Raw genomic sequence first — 13,191 nt, 5'->3', positions numbered from 1 at the left:
CGGTCGCTTCTTGTATTACCTGATATCGATCTCCACCCATTATCGTCCCCTCTCCCGTGAATACCGTTAGCCGTAACGGGAACCGCAGTAGTTACGCCAATGAGGTTGTGGGTTACATTCCTTTACGTTGGCATCTAACTACAGCGTCAGTTGCTCGCAAAGCGTCTCTAGTGCCGTGTGTTAGAAAAATTCTGTGAAATGAAAGAGCCAAGTGTTTCTGCAGTAGCGCAGCCAGAAGAAGATCCACAAGTAGAGGAGTTGAACGAAGAATCAAAAGGCGAAATCACAAAATTATTTAATATAAGCCGAAAATCTACTCCGCGATTTGAATCTCGTAACGAATACACCGCCAAGCGTGATCTCTGCCAATTCCGTTGCAATTTGCGATGAGATATGTATTGCAACACAGGATCTCTTGGCCGAAAGACAGATCATTATTGATGATGAACTGATAGATTTCAACGAAGAATATGAATTGGGAGTATATGATGCGAACCACAAACGGAATGAATATTTGAATAAAATTAATAACTGAACAGATCTTAATTTCGCACACCTTACACTGTTTGTTGATATACTTTGAAGTAAAATTGAAAAATTCGGTCGATTTTGAAGGGAAAAAAGGAAAGTACACGAGCAGCTTTCGAACACGGTACCTCCAGCACTGTAGCTGTGAACCTTTACTACTGCACTACGCTGACTTCGTCGGAACGTTCGTGATGTTTCGGGTATACAAACCACGCAATGAAATTAAAAATCGATTTTCTCAAAAACCAAGGCCCGTCGCTAAAAAGCCGGATAGCCACGTACTCAGGGTAAGTCCCTCTACAACATATTTGAAGCGCATCAAAATCCGTGATTTACAGAATGGAGGGTCCCCTTGTAAGCTAAAGGGAGCTCACAATAATTCTGTAATCAATTCCTGACTGTATGAGTTTAATGGCTACAAAAAGGTGACTCTGGAACTTGCTTTTGTCGAAAAGAATGGACACCGCACATTCATATAGTCGACTCATCTCGATGGACAATGAATGGACAGCCTTCAGTGCAAATGTACATTTACGTTCGACCTCCAGCGGGAATCTAAAATTAGCGATAGTCCGCGTATTTGCGACTCTGTGCCTGGGTGGGGCAGCGGTTAACGCAACTGCCTAGTAAGAAGATCCTCGGTTCGAGCCGCTGATTTCGCGTAAAGACCCGATACAGCTGATATAATTAGTTCCTCCCCTATCCCCTCCTTTATTGCCCCTCCACCTTCAACTTACACTACTGGGCATTAAAATTGCTACACCACGAAGATGACGTGCTATAGAGGCGAATTTTAACCGAAAGGAAGAAGATGCACTGATATGCAAATGATTAGCTTTTCAGAGCATTCACACAAGGTTGGCGCTGGTGGCGACACCAACGTGCCGACACGAGGAAAGTTTTCAACCGATTTCTCATACACAAACAGCAGTTGACAGGCGTTGCCTGGTGAAACGTTGTTGTGATGCCTCGGGTAAGGAGGAAGAGCTGACATGAGGAAAGTTTTCAACCGATTTCTCATACACAAACGGCAGTTGACCGGCGTTGCCTGGTGAAACGTTGTTGTGATGCCTCGTGTAAGGAGGAAAAATGCGCACCATCACGTTTCCGACTTTGATAAAGGTCTGACAGTAGCCTATCGGGATTGCGGTTTATCGTATCGCGACATTGCTGCTCGCGTTGGTCGAGATCCAATGACTGTTAGCAGAATATGGAATCGGTGGGTTCAGGAGGGTAATACGGAACGCCGTGCTGGATCTCAGCGGCCTCGTATCACTAACAGTCGAGATGACAGGCATCTTACCCGCATGGCTGTAACGGATCGTGCAGCCACGTCTCGATCCCTGAGTCCACAGATCGGGACGTCTGCACGAACAGTTCGACGACGTTTGCAGCAGCATGGACTATCAGCTCGGAGACCATGGCTGCGGCTACCCTTGACGCTGCATCACAGACAGGAGCGCCTGAGATGATGTACTCAACGATGAACCTGGGTGCACGAATGGTAAAACGTCATTTTTTCGGATGAATCCAGGTTCTATTTACAGCATCGTGATGGTCGCATCCGTGTTTGCCGACATCGCGGTGAACGCACATTGGAAGCGTGTATTCGTCATCGCCATACTAGCGTACCACCCGGCGTGATGGTATGGGGTGCCATTGGTTACACGTCTCGGTCACCTCTTGTTCGCATTGACGTCACTATGAACAGTGGACGTTACATTTCAGATATGTTACGACCCGTGGCTGTACCCTTCATTCGATCCCTGCGAAACCCTACATTTCAGCAGGATAATGCACGACCACAGGTTGCAGGTCCTGTACGGGACTTTCTGGATACAGAAAATGTTCTACTGCTGCCCTGGCGATCACATTCTCCAGATCTCTCACCAATCGAAAACGTCTGGTCAATGGTGGCCGGGCAACTGGCTCGTCACAATACGCCAGTCACTACTCTTGATGAACTGTGGTATCGTGTTGAAGCTGCATGGGCAGCTGTACGTGTACACGCCATCCAAGCTCTGTTGACTCAATGCCAAGGCGTATCAAGGCCGTTATTATGGCCAGATGTTGTTGTTCTGGGTACTGATTTCTCAGGATCTATGCACCGAAATTGCGTGAAAATGTAATCACAAGTCAGTTCTAGTATAATATATTTGCCCAATGAATACCCTTTTATCATCTGCATTTCTTCTTGGTGTAGCAAATTTTATGCCCAGTAGTGTACATAACCTGCTGTTGAAACAATATGGCGGCTCGTGTCGTGTTACCTGTCCGATCTGCGGGTTGTCTGCGAGATAGACGATGTGCAGCATGGGCATCTCTGAGAAGGTGTCGTCCGGCAGGCTGCGCAGGCCGCACTTGCTGATGTCGATGACGCTGAGCGTGGGCGCGCTGAAGAACGGGCCCGACGCCGGCAGTATGAGCGGGTTCTCGCTCAGGCTCACCTGCGAACAACACCACCAGTTAACGCTGCGCTGAAGGGCGCGCGGCACAACCACAGGCTAATGGCGCTTGTAGGCGATCAAACTGGATCGTCAAATTCGCTCCCACAGATTTGTCAAACAAGCCCGTACAAGATCCAACAAGCCTGTTAATTTAACCTAACTTGTGAAGCAGACACTGTTCATATATGTTCTATTTTTAAACTAGTTGGAATGGCTGATGATGATACTCCGAGGAGCGTTGGGGACGATGCGCTGTACTAGGCAAGGTCCTAGTGGAGTTTGCCATTGCCTTCCTCCGACCGTGATGGAGAGGAATGATGAATGGTTACAAATACAAATAAGGCATTTCTAGCATTGAGTCTAGCACTGTGTTAAAAGAAGAAGAAAACAAGACGCCGATCCAGGCAATAGTTTAAAACGAGAAAAATATGCACATGAAAACCTGTTAAAGGAAATGTTGCACTCGGAAATTTATGATTATATCAACTTTCTCCGAATGGAAAGTGAAACTTTTAATGACTTATTGATAGTTACTTAGTTAATTCGCACTCACACTATAAAAGAGGACACCAGTATGCGAAAATTTATTGCCTTCTACTTGGTCCTGCAATGACAGTCTACAAAACGTGGGAACCTACATGTTTGAATGTTTACGCCATCTGTTTGTACAAACTTCTTTATTTTATATTACTATCGTCATTTCGGCCTTAATTCATTATCAAGTACAACAATGTTGAAACTTCCTGGCAGATTAAAACTGTGTGCCCGACCGAGACTCGAACTCGGGACCTTTGCCTTTCGCGGGCAAGTGCTCTACCATCTTTTTTTTTTTTAATCTCATTTTGTTCGTTATTGCTCGTTTCAATTGTTCGTGGCGGACGTCACCTGACGCCCATTGAAGTTCGTTATTGATCCATTAACTCAGTTTTTTTATTACAGAGGGCAGCTAACCCTCTGACCGAACACGCTGAGCTACCGTGCCGGCGAGCCATCTGAGCTACCGAAGCACGACTCACGCCCGGTACTCACAGCTTTACTTCTGCCAGTATATCGTCTCATTCTACAACAATGTTGGATATGACCAGACATTTTTAAGTGAAGTCATAGTCAACATCTACTGAACTTAGTGTTCCGGCAATATCTACGTACAAAATCACAAAAATGTATAGTAGACAGGTAGCAAACATGTTTCCAGCCATAGAACAACTGAAACGCATAATAAACATCAATAAAATCGTTATATGAACAAGGTCTCAAAATATGTTATGGAAGTCATTGGTTGACAACCACAACTGAGCCACAGAATGAATATCAATGCAGTCGTTACATGTGCAGTGAAAATTGTCTGAAAAGATGTTATGGGGGTTACTTGTTGTCATCCAGTTGGAAAACATGTTTACTAACTGTCTGCCATAATTTTTTTCTGATTTTGTACTTATCTTCACGCTGGGAGACCCAGTTCAATAGTTCTTGATGGTCACTTCACTTGATAAAGTCTGATAATGACCAAAACGGTTGTATCTGATAATGGCATAAAGCCGAAATCATGATATTAATGTAAAATAAAGAAGTTTGCACGGTCGAGTGGCGGAAATATCGTTTAAACATTATTACATGTCTATGACCCAAAAATATGAGAAAAATATCAAACAGTCTGCATCGTCCGTGGAAGAACCGGAGAGCTTCGACTTCTGTTTATTTTCTTCCACTCCCGTTTGTATTCTGTGCATGAAATACTGGTTTTCTTCTTAACCTCTTCATGTGTAATATACCTTGAGAAAGAGGTGACACCTCTACCATTTTGGTAAGTGCCAGTGACATTTTGTTTATATCCTTTAACATAGTTTCCACAGTCGAGGAAACTCACGAAACAACGAGATAAGTTGCAATAAAAGTCTTTTTCACTAAAACTTTGTGTCAGTCAAAATTTCTGTCAAACATTGTCTATGTTTGACAAACACGTCGAAAAGCCCCATACACAGTGAAATATTTGACAAGCCTAGTAAAGTTGGACAACTCGTTTGATCATGTACGGGGAAATTATACATAGAGTCGTGACAAGTTAATGCTGGGACAATTATTACCATGTTACTGTTGGAGCGACAGTAGCGCCTCAAGCGGTGAAAAAGCAGGCCGCCTCTTAACGTTAAACGCACCGTAAGAAATAAGTTTGTTTTCAATTTTTTTACTTAATTTACGAAACACTTATTATTTTTGGTGCGCAGAGTGTTGGTAGAATATCAAAAGACACAAACGAACATAAAACAAATGTGAACACTGCCACAAGTGCGAATATAATTCTCTTTTCCTCACCCGTGCTCAGGGAACAATTGCAAGAGGTTTAAATTTATTTACACTTCACTTACACAAGACGACTCTCCCTCGGCAGGTCCCACCTGGCAGCTTTATTCTTCATTGTGTGTGCTCCAAGTGGGTTTAAAGTGTGCTGTTCTGGGGTGTTTTTAATACTGTGGGCAACTTTTAACATGTGCGTGTGACTCCAGTGTCTTTTTTATGCTCTACGAATTGCAACTGTGTTCTTTACCTTTAAGTCAACTTTTTTAATTGACCCCCATGAACGTCTCCATGTCAGTTTATGTTTACCTCCATTATCTCCCCTTACTCTATGTCCCCCTTATTTATCGCCTTTACATGTAACTTTTTCTTCTTGTATTAGCTGTCATGTCACTCAGCTGAAGAGCAGCGGATTGTGCCGCTACCAGAATTAAATCACAATAAACCAGGGCTATGGAAGGAGCTATGAGAGACACGTAAGAGAGAGTACTCACGTATTCAATCTCCGGACAGTCGTCGAAGAGCTGAGGCGGCACCGTCTGGATCTTATTGCGGTCCAATGCGATGCTGGTCAGGCTGTGCAGGCCCTTCAAGGCGTCCTCGTCTATGGTGTGGATGGCGTTGTCTCGCAGGTCCAGCTCTCGCAAGTCCGACACCTACGGCACAGGAGGTCCAGCTGTGAGGCGGGTTGCAGTCAGTCAACTCATGCAAACACTTGGATGAAACAATTTGTGGTTGTATGAAATGGGATGATGACATAGGCCTGGTCGTAAGTAAAGCAGCTGGCAGGTTCGGTTCATTAGTCGGACTCTGGGAAAATGCAGTCAGTCTACAAACGGAGATTGCTTAGGGAACTACCGTGCGACCCGTCCTAGTGCATCGTGCAGGCGTGTGGGATCCATCCTGTTAGTGGATACTGAAGGTACACAAAGAAAGGTGAAATGTATGGTCGCAGGTTTGTTTGACCCACGAGAAAGTGACACCGAGCCGCTGAAAAAACTGAACTGGCAGACACTATTCGATGAGAGCCTACTTGAAAAGTTCTGAGAACCAATATTAACTGAGGAATCTGGGAACGTACTACAGTCCCTCATGTATCGCTCCCATAGGGACCACGGAGACAGTATTAGACTAATTGCAACGTGCAAAGAATCACTGAAGCAGTGTTTTTTCCCGCGCTCCTTACGCGAATAAAAAGTCGAGAAGCCCTAATAAATGGTACGATGGGAAGTGCTATGTGCCATACACTTCACAGAGGTTTGTAGAGAATATACCGGGTGTCTCTTCTACGGGTCGTCTGGCTTCTTTTTACTCGTGTTTTGGCACATACTTGCAATTTCGTTGTCGCAACGATTAGAAGACGTCAGCCCAAGGTCCGCAGTTCGTGGTCGTGCGGTAGCGGTCTCGCCTCCCGCGCCCAGGTTCCCGGGTTCGATTCCCGGCGGGGTCAGGGATTTTCTCCGCCTCGTGATGACTAGGTGTTGTGTGATGTCCTTAGGTAAGTGCTAAGTTCTAGGGGATTGATGACCATAGGTGTTGAGTCCCATAGTTCTCAGAGCCATTTTTGAACCAAACAAATTCCGCTCACCACGTCTTTCATATGACGCCCAGCGTCAGCCAATTGGTTTGGTCTGTTCCTCGTTTAAAAAAAAAAAAAGACCTTTAAATCAGAATTGTATGTGCCCCTTCGACGAAGCATTACCAGAGTAGGCTAGTGCGATATTCGTTTTACCGATATACACTCATGCTCATAAATTAAGGATAATGCTGATACATGGTGAAACAACGCTCTGGTGGTCGGTTTGCGGGTTTAAATCACCTCGGGGTATGACCATGCGGTGCATTTGACCTGCGGTCGTCGCACGGTGCCGCTGGCAGCAGTCCACATACGCAGAGGTGTGTTGGTGCGTGTCAGAGTACGGTGCAGCGAGTAAGTGTGCAGACGTTTTCAGACGTGTTAATGGTGACTGTGTGTTGAAAATGGCTCAAAGAACACATATTGATGACGTTATGATAGGTAGAATATTAGAGCGAGTGGAGGCTGGTCAAACACAGCAGGTCGTAGCACGGGCACTCCGTGGGCCACAAAGTGTGATCTCAAGATTGTGGCAACGGTTCCAGCAGACACGAAACCTGTCCAGGCGCTACAGTACGAGACGTCCACAGTGCACAATACCACAACAAGAGCGATATCTCACCATCAGTGCCCGCAGACGGCCACGGAGTACTGTAGGTAGCCTTGCTCTGGACCTTACCGCAGCCACCGGAACAGTTGTCTCCAGACACACAGTCCACAGACGACTGAACAGACATGGTTTATTAGCCAGAAGACCTGCAAGGTGCGTCCCACTGACCTCTGGTCACAGGAGAACTCGTAAAGCCTGGTGTCAAGAACACAGTACATGGTCATTGGAACAGTGGTCCGAGGTTAAGTTCACGGACGAGTCCAGGTATAATTTGAACAGTGATTCTCTCCGTGTTTTCATCTGACGTGAACCAGGAACCAGATACCAACCCTTTAATGTCCTTGAAAAGGACCAGTATGGAGGTCGTGGTTTGACGGTGTGCGGTGGTATTATGACTGGTGCACGTACACCCCTGCATGTCTTTTACAGAGGAACTGTAACAGGTCAGGTGTATCGGAACGTCATTTTGGACCAGTATGTCCGCATTTTCAGGGGTGCAGTGGGTCCCACCTTCCTTCTGATGGATGATAACGCACGGCCCCATCGAGCTGCCATCGTGGAGGAGTACCTTGAAACAGAAGATATCAGGCGAATGCAGTGGACTGCCTGTTCTCCAGACCTAAACACCATCGAGCACATCTGGGATGCTTTCGGTCGACGTATCGCTGCACGTCTCGAACCCTTACGGCACTTCAGGAGCTCCGACAGGCTCTGGTGCAGGAATGCGAGGCTATAACCCAGCAGCTGGTCGACCGCCTGATTCAGAGTATGCTAACCTGTTGTGCGGCCTGAGTACGTGTGCATGGTGATCATATCCCATATTGCTGTCGGCGTACATACGCAGGAAACAGTGGCGTTTTGTAGCACATGTGTTTCTGGACGTTTTTCTAAACTTATCACCAATACCGTGGACTTACAGATCTGCGTCTTGTGTGTTCCCTATGTGCGTATGTTTTTAGCGCCAGTTTTGTGTAGTTCCACGTTGTGTGGCACCACATTCTGCCATTATCCTTAATTTATGAGCATGAGTGTACATTAACAGGAACAGTAAAACACGACGAATAATCAGTACTGTAGCAGTGACTGAATAGCAGACTCCTGCATGGCGGTGGCAGCCAGCGCGGGCCAGGGCAGTGGTGTTGCTGCTGGAGTACTGGTTATTCTTCGCATTTTACTGGCCCTGTTAACATACATCGGCAAAACCAACATCGGACCAGCCAGATCTGGAAGCGTTCTGTCGAATGGGCACGTAAAATTCAGATTTAAAAATCATTTTGTTTGTAATGGGAATAAACCGACGCCGGGCGTCGCATAAAAGACATGATGAGCAGTATTTATTTGAGCTCATTCCAACTACACGTTGCAAAAACACCACAGAAAATGCTCCTGACCACTCTTTGGGGAGATATCCGTATGCAGATTTAGAGAGAGAGAAAGAGACAGGCAGAGAGAGAGAGGGAGAGAGAGAGAGAGAGAGAGGGAGAGAGAGAGAGAGAGAGAGAGAGAGAGAGAGAGTGGGCGGGAGGGTACAGAGGAAAGGATAATTCAGATGTCTATGATAAGTTTGAAGCCTAGCAAACACACAAGAAGAAAGCCTTGCGAGAGTAGTTTTTGGACTGAAAAGCCAGAAGTGAGAGGGTGAGAAAGTGATATCCTGTGGGGCGTCCTCTTACTCGGCCAAGAGTACCAATACGTCCTGTAAATGGGTCCACACCGTAGGAGCAGGGCGTTGCAGAGTTGGAGGAAAGGGCAAAGGATGATATGGTTTAAAGTCCGTTCGAGAACCACAGATTGGAGGAAGATGAGGGAAGGAAATCTAACATGTACTACTCAAAGAAACAATCCCATTAATTGCGCAAAGTGATTCTGGGAAACCACACAAAATTTAAATATTTATCTTCTTGTAGTTTTTATAGTAGTGGAAGGAGCGAGGGACGCCAGCTACTAAGGTTTTAAATACTATTAATTCGCTTTTTATTTGTGTGCTAAATAGCTTTATTTACTTCTTTCCAATTTTCGATATTGGAGTACCAGTGTTGTTAAGAAGAAAGATGCACTGCGGCGACTACAGCCGACTACTGCGTGCATGTCCGTAGGAACATTGAATCGTTACTCTTAAGAAAACAGACACAGCAATATCGTATTTATCCACCGACACCAGGCAGCGATTTTCAATTAAAATTTTCTCCGCTGTACGTGAACTACATGTATGTGCAAGTACAGCTTGTGACGAAGTAACGACGATATACGGCAGTCTGTGGCTGGCCGTGAGTCCAAAGCGGTTATGGCGACTGAACACCTACAGCGAGTAATCGGGGTTCGAGCAAAGGTACGACACAAATTTTGATTGTCGTCATTCCATTATACAGCTGATGCTTCTTGATATTAGCAACTGCGAATACATTTTATGCCTTTCCGATATAGTTGCTATCGATTTTGAAGTCATAAGACTCAAACTACAGATGTAAAATGTTGGCTAACAGAACTGAAGTACCATGAAACTTCGAATCGACGCGATATGCTTCGATATGCTAATGATTAACGTTTCAGCACAGCAACACAAAGTGAGTACGAGTAACATCAGTGAGTTTTTCCTTAAGAAACCGCATTAGAATGCTGTTTGTAAGAAGATTGTGTTATGGCTCGTGTAAGAAGGAGAAACGCCTATCAGCACATATTGGAATTCCGACAGGGCAAAGATTGTAGCCAAACGAGGTTGTGGCTTATCGTTCCGCGATGTTGCTGTTTGCGCTGATTGAGATACCACGATTGTCACCCAAATATGGAACTGATGGATTTAGGACGACCATACTCAACTCAGCGCAGGATCCAAACGGCCCCACGCAGCTAGCGCCCGAGAGGACAAATGTATGGTTATCTTGGCTGTGCTGGGCTGTACAACCACATCATGTAACTTGATTCAAGAGTTGCAAAGCCTCAGCAAAGCTCTTCGCGTTTAGGGGGAATACCAAGTGGGCTGAGGTGTGAATGAGAATTTGGACTCAGGAGCGATGCATGTTAGAGTGGTCCGTGCAGGTGTAGACAGCCACTGTGCCAGGGTCGCTTAGTGGTTTGCGCATCTGCCTAGTGAGCAGAAGGCCTGAGTTCAAATCCCGGCCTCAGTACAAATTTTCATTCAGAAAATTTGCTCGTTTACAGAAAGACACAGGAATAGTGTAACAACATCTGGAGCACCACGTACTGGCAGAATGGTAAGCATTGTTGCGACTTCTTTGCGTAAGCAGGCTGTTTAGGTTTTTATGTTGGTAACGCCACGTAGCGCTCTGTATGAAAATCACTGACTGTGCTGTGTGCAGTCTGCGGCTGGTTTTCATTGTTGGAATATTTGCTATTGTAGTGTTGGGCAGTTAGATGTGAACAGCGCCCAGGGTTGCGCAGTTGGAGGTCAGCTGACAGCAGTGGTGGATGTGGGGAGAGAGATGGCAGAATTTTGAGAGCGGACGATATGGACGTGTGTCCAACAGAGACAGTAAATTTGTAAGACTGGATGTCATGATATATGACTTTTGAACACTATTAAAGTAAATACACTGTTTGTTCTCTATCAAAATCTTTCATTTGCTAACTACGCCTATCAGTAGTTAGTGCCTTCAGTAGCTATAATCTTTTATTTAGCTGGCAGTATTGGCGCTCGCTGTATTGCAGTAGTTCGAGTAACGAAGATTTTTGTGAGGTCAGTGACTCGTGAAAGGTATAGGTTATTGTTAGTCAGGGCCATTCTTTTGTAGGGATTATTGAAAGTCAGATTGCGTTGCGCTAAAAATATTGTGCCAGTTTAATGTTGATCAGAATAAGTAAAGAGAGAAATGTCTGAGTACGTTCAGTTCTGCTCAGCTGTTTGAAAATAAAATAACGTAAGAGGTTTATCAGCACAGTAACTCATTAATTTTTCTAAGGAGATGTTTCACTTGGATCTGGTACCAGAGAGTGATGCAGTGATTGTATAGCGTCCAACGAAACGACTGGGCACAGGGTTGCCACCACTTCATCTTCTAGTTCTGCATGTTGCATTAACCCTAGATGTATTTGACTGCGGAGGCTCCGGGGAGATGGAATGTTCCCAGATTGCATTCGTCATCGTCATACAAGCCCAGCTTAATCACTGTAACGCTTGTGGCTCTTGTCATCCAAAGTGTCTTACGCTTTATAAAAGCCAATAGACGCCAGGAAAAATAAATTATTGGTATTTGCGACTAAGGACGACGGCTACGCGAATGCTTGCACATCTTACTACATGTTGGTGACCTCCTCCTTTTAGCTGACATGGAATCAACAGAGCGTGCTATACCCCGATTGGCTACGGGATATGGCTAGTTTGCCAAAACATATAACGTCAACATTATTTACTAATTAAATAATATCTTAAATAAGAAATAGAAAAGCGCTGAAATGTCTCTCTTCAATCAACTCATTAGCATGTACTTATTAAAATAATGTGAGTATAACTTTTTTAGGAAAAGAAAACATATCGACAGCAGAATTGCTTCATTCATTGTCGTGTTGTCATTAACAATACCCCAAAAACTGATCCACATTGTCAGTGACTGAGACAGAGTCTGGTCGTCTTACAGTCAGCATGCGTGGTTGCGTTTTGACGCGAGTCTGCAACGGTGCAGAGTTTTTGTTTATTAGTTTGTGTTTTACTGATCACTGTGTATGGTAGATTATATTGCATGTGATTCACAGATCCTAGATCGTTGTGAGCATATAACTTTGTAATCCAGTGTGCTGACAAAAAAAGGGCACTGGCATCCTTACACCAGTGTGCTGACAAAAAAAGGGCACTGGCATCCTTATAAAAGTTCCACTATCTCACTTAGAAGTCTGCCGTAGCCTGAATATCCAAGTCACGTATATGGTAGCAAGCTATTTCAGACAGCAGGACCTGGTCAAGAATCGATGCTACGACAATAATGCGCTGGGCCAAATTACTTGCAGTGAAGACGCCATGTTAGTGCAACTTTCAGAACAGCGTTAACGTCCAATTGCGACCCCCACGCTGACTGCGGTCTCATTAAAAATAAGGTCAGTAGCGGGCACACAGTGGTAACTTTTGTAGTGGTAGCTTTTCCTTTCTTTTCTAATATAAACCATCGTATCACCTCCACTTCACTTTCACTTCTCTATTCGTTTCTGACGTGTTAACACTAGAACCGCCGAATTTTTCGAATCCCATAAAACCCCCGCCGGGACAAAAATGTCCCATATCTAGTTCTTGCATCTACAGCTTGTTCTTAGACCTCTTTTGGCGAGGATGAGTCTTTCTGTAACAAACAGCTAGTCTAATGATGTGTTGTTTCGTTTTCATTCTAAACATTAATTAAGGTCATGTTAAATACTTACAATTTATTTTAAAATATTTTCAAGTAACAAAGTAATAATTGAATATTTCCTTAATTCTTGTCCAGTTTCAGGCAAATATGAAAATACTTGAAAATTATTCGTGAAGTTATGAAGAAATCTTGTGTTGTTGTAGAAATACAGTCCAGTCAAAAAGTTTTCGGTAACAAGCAAGAACACAAATTGTACCGTCGCTACGTTACGATATTCTAACGTAGGTTTACACTTTGATACATATTATCTAAAGGTGAACATTACAGTATGTGTAAGTAAATACGTTACTTTTATATGCCTACAGGTAATCGTTGTCCATAGACTGCTGGAATATGCACGCACATAGGAATCTCTAACAATACAGATCTTGCAAGCTGGTT

The 13,191-nt window shown here is 44.5% G+C and overlaps 1 protein-coding gene across 1 annotated transcript in view; it reads right to left on the bottom strand.

Annotated features, from left to right (window-relative positions):
• LOC126334947 (leucine-rich repeat-containing G-protein coupled receptor 5-like) overlaps window positions 1-13,191 on the bottom strand; it is a 355,730-nt gene that overhangs the window by 48,528 nt on the left and 294,011 nt on the right. The window contains exons 3-4 of the mRNA XM_049997690.1: window positions 5,765-5,926; window positions 2,799-2,975 (exon numbers count right to left, since the gene is read on the bottom strand). Of these exons, the coding sequence (XP_049853647.1) occupies window positions 2,799-2,975; window positions 5,765-5,926 (339 nt within the window). The remainder of the gene's footprint in view (window positions 1-2,798; window positions 2,976-5,764; window positions 5,927-13,191) is intronic.

Source organism: Schistocerca gregaria, chromosome 2 (assembly GCF_023897955.1).
Source record: "Schistocerca gregaria isolate iqSchGreg1 chromosome 2, iqSchGreg1.2, whole genome shotgun sequence".
Classification (NCBI taxonomy): Eukaryota; Metazoa; Arthropoda; class Insecta; order Orthoptera; family Acrididae; genus Schistocerca; species Schistocerca gregaria.
Note: the sequence above shows the minus strand (reverse complement) of the source record. Positions and strands in the feature narration are given on the sequence as shown.